This window comes from Opisthorchis viverrini, assembly GCF_000715545.1.
Source record: "Opisthorchis viverrini unplaced genomic scaffold opera_v5_196, whole genome shotgun sequence".
Classification (NCBI taxonomy): Eukaryota; Metazoa; Platyhelminthes; class Trematoda; order Opisthorchiida; family Opisthorchiidae; genus Opisthorchis; species Opisthorchis viverrini.
Window position 1 is genome coordinate 582,453 of NW_008751851.1, and position 6,108 is coordinate 588,560.

The 6,108-nt window shown below is 45.3% G+C and overlaps 1 protein-coding gene across 1 annotated transcript in view; it reads left to right on the forward strand.

Moving 5' to 3' along the window:
• Positions 1 to 849: 849 nt before the first annotated feature.
• Positions 850 to 6,108, forward strand: part of T265_07962 (hypothetical protein) — a gene marked incomplete at both ends in the record, with an annotated part of 15,800 nt that continues 10,541 nt past the window's right edge. Inside the window, one exon of the mRNA XM_009173633.1 lies at positions 850 to 1,049. Coding sequence (XP_009171897.1) covers positions 883 to 1,049 — 167 coding nt within the window. The remainder of the gene's footprint in view (positions 1,050 to 6,108) is intronic.

Here is a 6,108-nt window from a genome sequence, read left to right on the forward strand (position 1 = left end):
ATTTCACTCACATCTTTGAACAATGCAAGTAGGAGGTCATCCGGACCAGAAGCTCGGTAGCGTCTTGGAGAACATCTGCGGGCGTAAATTCTGAGGACCTAGGGGCTCCCAGTACAGTTCCAAATTCTAACCGAGTGGTAGCAGCTGGTCACAAAAATTTTGCTCCAAGTTTTCGGTTTAGCAGTTAGGGCGTACTTCTTTCCGGAAAACGATCGCGCCTTGTTAGCCTCTCTCACCGGTGGTTTCCGGAACCGGTCGCCCAGATCAACCAAAATAAACTTTGGGTATTCCCGGAATTCTTCACCTGTCCCATTTTCTTAGCCTTCCCTGTCTCTCGGACTTCACAGTTGGCAACACTAAATAGCAAGAATTATTCAGCCGTAACACCCTTTCACTATCCAGCTGGTGGGACACTCGGAGGATGCACAAGTGCCATGATACTGCCAGGATACCCAAGCTTAGACAGGACTAGTCGATGTGCCGGGCTTGGGTTCGAAACTTCTAGTAATTCCGCTGAATAACCGCCGAGCTATCTCGAGTTCATGGTCTTTTAAATTAATTTTCACCTAATATCCACTAATTCGCTGGTTTCGGTTATGACGAGGAGTAGTGGGAACAGTTCTTCGAAATTCAAGCGATGGAACCGTTCTATCTGATACCCGGTTCTCCAATGAATCTGGCTTTATCGTGCCGCAGGAAAACTCCTGTTATTGTGGAAGAAAATGGTGATCTTCAAGTGTTGCAGTTGAAGTAATACGTCTCTGATAAATTAATCTGACTTTATGCTCTAACTTCAACATTTAGAATTCGACTTGATCGACCTCTTTATCCTCTTCTTCCACCACACAGCTCAAATTTATTGTGCCTGGCGAGGCAGATGAGATGAAGGAACTTGCACGCTACGTTTACATCTTGTTTTACATATTCGGAGGTATTGTACCTTACGTGCCACAGTATATGGAAATACGACGTCTACACAGCATCAAAGGTTTCTCCACATACGTGTGTCTGACACTTCTGATTGCTAATCTCCTTCGTGTATGCTTTTGGTGAGTCTTTTCAGTGTTCTATGTATAAAATGTTTGCTGGCGTCGAACACTAGCAATATTTTGTTGGCTAACTTGAACATTTTGAGACTTCTAATGTTTGTTCATTCATTCATTCCATTGTGTTTGCCTGTGTTCATTGATGCTGCATGTTTATCAACCAATCTCTTAGGGACATTCAAATAAACGGGTAATAATAACCGGGATGTGAACTATTGAAAGCAGTGGAGCATCAGTGTCAACACTGATGTTTCTGCCTCTGATGATGATGATGCGATCGAAAGCTTCAGTAATGTTGTGCCGGTGTTGTCTGATGATTCAGTCGGAGGGTACTTCACTCCATGCCAACTTACACACACACCGGCAAATAGGCAGGTCTCTTGGTTAATAGTACGGTTAGTCTGGTCAGGATTACCCATCTCAAAATATTCGCCATATGGGTAGGTTGTATTTCTCCCCAAGAAGACTGCTGGGGAAATTTACTAAAGTTTATTTGACTTGAGAATGTACCGAGGTCATAAGTGGATGAAAAACTGGTTGTCACCAAAAGTCCATGTAGAGCCTGCGATGAAAGTCACAGTGTGGTGATGGTCAGATAGCCACAAGTTGTGCTGTGTACGAGCTACGTTGCGGATGTCGTACGCAAGAGTCCTTGCTTAGATGCCCACTGATTTCCTCATAGTATCTTCCACAGAAAATCTTTTTTTTCTGTGGTCACCTGAAACAGTTAGCAGATTGTGTGGACCTGGAGGAACCAAGTTGTTTTCTCCCGCGGACTGTCTACAGAGTTGTATATTGATCAGTTCCCGCCTGTTGATAGAGCGTATAGCCCGACACACAGCTGAATGTCAACCAATTCTTTGAGAGCAACCATTTTGTTCCTCTCAACCATTTATCGGTATCTAAAGCGACATCAAAATGGATACTTTGAACCCCGTTTCCCACTTCTAACTGAACATATTTTGGGTCACCTCACATTGTCACTTACCCCCTTGTTCGGAATGTGTATGCGAACAAATGGCCTTACTAGCTATTTATAACCTCTTGCCTAGTGGGCTCATAAGACTCCACTTTTCATAGTAGTCTCCAACATAGCCACTACAGACGTCCTTGTAGGGCACCTCCTTCTGTGTGCTTAGCAACACTAACTCTCACTACTTGGAAATGGCTAGTTCGTGTACCCCAGATGGTTATCAATCCTGATAACAGATGACGTTAGGTTCCAAAAAGTGGCCAAATACTCACCGCAGGTGTGATCAGTGATCAGGTCAACAACTGGCCGCTTGGTAGCTGGTTATAAGCCCATGAGGTGAGCTTTAATGAGCGCACCAAACTTTGAGTGGGTAGTGTTTTTAGTGATCGCAGCTAACGTGAATTTCTTTCATCTCAAACTCGGCTAATTCTGAGCGTTCAAAACTCTTGTAATTTTGGAGTTGAAGTCTCTCCTGCACCGCCACTTTTCCGAACACCTTGTACGCATGAACTCTAGCCGTAAGTACGCGATCCTGGAAGCCCACCTTGACACTAGGCTGTATAGACTTTTTGACTGTTTGACGGTGTGACTGGACTAACGATCGCTAGTTGCGCCATCGCCTTTGAGTAGATGTGCCTCATACTGTGTGTCGGTTTCCGATCACTTCTGGCACCCGTAAACTCTCTACCTATTGTTAGACCCGCTGTGCGTGAGAGAATCCTCGCTTATTGCTTATCCGAACAGACAGGACCTTCACCATAGAAACCCGACATGAAACGTTCTTTCCAGAGAATGCACTTTTGTAGAGCCAAAAAGTTATTGTTGTATGTATCTTACAGGTGACGCAAGTCCCAAAACGCAACGATGAATTCCCCGTATGGAGTGTTTACTCTCAAGCCACCTTTTGAGTAGTATCCTAAATGGCTGCATCCACTGGTTGAACAAAACCTAATCGGGTGCGAATTTATTGTGTTCTGCCCACAGTTGTCCAAGCGAATCTTCAGGGAGCCCCAAGAGCAAGGCGGAAATATGCTACTACTTGGGACTCGGTAATCTGCTCTGTGTATGTCGGCCCATATAGCGGAACAAATGTGCCAAGCCTACTACTAACGCCCAGGAGTTTGTTGGCGATTGCATATACACCAGAGATCTGCTCTGTTTGGTGAGCCATAGTCACAAACCCCCATTGATTGAGGGCTGGTTTAGCACTTTGTGCCAGCACCAGTGGAGTGGGGGGTTAGATGAATTTTACCTTTTCCTCTTAAGTGACTGGAAAATGATCGCGTGACTGGGCTTGTGTAAATTCGGAAGGCGTTTAAGCGGAAGAATTTCATTTGGTTGGGTGTGCCCTCGCATTACTTCAACTGCTGAACGGTACATGCCTCATCCAACGCCCTTAATTTGTTAGAAGGGACTTGTTTACCTCTCACACCATTCATTCCGGTAGCATGGCAGCCAGGCAAAGTGTTACAGCTGAACAGCACCGATCGGCCGCATATGCATGTGGAAAATATTGTTCTCAAGCCACCATCTCTGATTCACACTCTCAAGACAGTGAAGCGCTAATGTTTGAACATTAATGCCACTGCTGCTGATGGTGGTGATGCGCCCTCAGGAGGAGAAGTGGACATCATACCACTTGTCACCCGGATGTATGATGTGAGTGATAATTCGGCATATTTCCTCTAATGAGAGAAAGTGCTTTTTTTGTCATGCTCCTTGGTTAACCAGGCCATCACTCATGTTGCTCAGACGATGCACTCACGACTATTTCTCGCTCTTGGAGGAAAGATCAAGTTATTTCAAGCAAGTGGCCCGGGGAAGCCGATCACTATACTATCCCGTCGCTCGGTAGTGGTTGATAGAGACCCCTATCCTTCAAGATGAAGCTCGTTAGAAAGTTGTACATTGGATACTTATAAATGGTTGTCGTTTTTTCGTAATGCACTACTCATAAGGTTGCTGAAAATTCTTCAACAGCCTACAACCGGTTTCGCCCTTCTTGGGGCGCGCAGCGTCCGAGTTTTCGTCAACCTTATGTTCCGCTTAAAACATCACAAGCGAGAGATTCAGCTGGGTTCCAGTTGAAGCCTCACAAAACCAAATTAGTTAGCAAATGAGTGTATTTCGCTAGTCGTCGTTTATTTTTATTTAAGCCAAAAATTGTTTGTTTGATAAGCAAGAATCGTTTCGGAAAACGAGCGACGGCCATTGATATACGCTGCATATCAATGCAAAGGTAAGAAGACTGTAGAACCAAAATAGGTTCTCCACCTGTATGGACATATTAGTTATTGGTTTTCCAAACCATAGGTTCGCGGTTAATTAAAATGAGCCGTGCATGTAGCTTCTAATTGAAACATGTAACAAATAGAGCAACAGAGCAAAGTGTTACGTTTGATTTGAGTCACCTGAATGAAGAACACGCGCTTCAATCGAATGGTATGCTTTTACGTTACGTCCCTCGCCTTCCGCAAGGATTGCATCCCATCTTTACTCCGCTAGAGATGTGGAAGCCCGCTATATCTGTTTGCCATCCCGTGTTTTTTTGATCCACACTATCCTCTCACACTTGTTTGAGGTAATCTGGACAAACGAAGCACAAAGAAACTTCCAAACATATAGTAGGGGTGAATTTCGTGCACAACTTATCGAGATGTATTTATTCGCCAAACACCCTCTTTTGCACACTAATTTGATCTGAATCCAGCTGAGTAGGTTTCAACTACGCATTGAGAATGTCTCCTCAACTAGAGAAAAAATGCTTACAAGCCAATTGCCAAGCTCGTTGAACAACTCAACGACCGCCTGATCAACCACTAGAATCCAAAGTGAGGATTCATGAAGGCACACACACGTACATGCTACCATATTGGAGATGAAATGCCTTCATTTTCAATCCACATGTTGTGCACCCTACTTGAACGAACACAGCCACCCTAAAGAAAGCGGAGAAAATGCGGACTGTGTTGAGGAGCGTCCTCTGACTTGCGTGTTTTGAGATGGAAAACCGTATGGTGGACTAACGCCTGGTTTAGGATTAACCTATCACGTCGAACTAAGTCGATGGAACCAAGTGTACCATGGGTAATATCACGCGTGGTTTGCTATGGACCGCGTGTATGGCCAACTGAACTCTGCATGCGGTGTAAAATCCAGGAAATAAGAACGGAGGGTGGGCAGGAGAGGGCAGTGCTGAAGTCATCAGTGCGTCCAGCTGGTGGCCCATGAATGTCAGTTCAGTTAGGCACGACTGAACAATCGAAATCGATTGCATATACGAAGGATGTTCTGTTGGTCCGCATTATTCATGAGACGCATACAGGTGGTTAGCCATTATTCAGTGGCTGGGTGAATCATATATTTTGCTGTTTTTGGACGTAGCTTGTCTGGTAAATGGGAGAGTTTCGTTTTCCGTAGGGTAAAGTTCAGATGTATCAAGTTCCTGAGGGTTGCACTAGTCGACCGTTCTAACCCATGCTTCAGAATAAGAAATTCGCCCCAAGGAGGTACACCAGATAATGGTACCCTAATAAGTTGACCTAGTGCTAGAACGCCAGGTTTCTATTCGACCGCTCCCCCTCTCGATGTGAGCAGCTTGGCTGAACTTCATTCCTCGCGCTCCGCGTAGTTGCATGGCAGTTATGCCGAGCGATTTGTTCTGACTTTAGCTCAACTGCAGAAATGAAAATGCATTACCAATCCATTTGTCCGTTGAAGAAAGAACCCCTGGCCTCCGAAAACCAGCACTCGCTGAGGTTCTTTAGAGGTTCATGTGAAATCACTTGTGTGGTTGTACCACAAGAACTATGCTAACGCATATCGTTGGCGAGCTGAACCACCTCCTCGTGGTGCCGACCGGGTAGCCTGGACGTCAGTCTGGGTGAGCTAAGAGTTCAGCAACTCCAGACAGGGCCAACCACCCCGTTTGGTTTCAATGTGCTGGTTACTTTCGACAATGTATACTACGAATCATCTGGCGCCTCCGCACCAGTTCCAACCAGTACACAGGAGAGACTCGTTGGGTTCACGTGTGAGGAATGTGGCAAGTGCTGCAAATCGAAAGCTGGCTTTGTAGCCCATCATCGA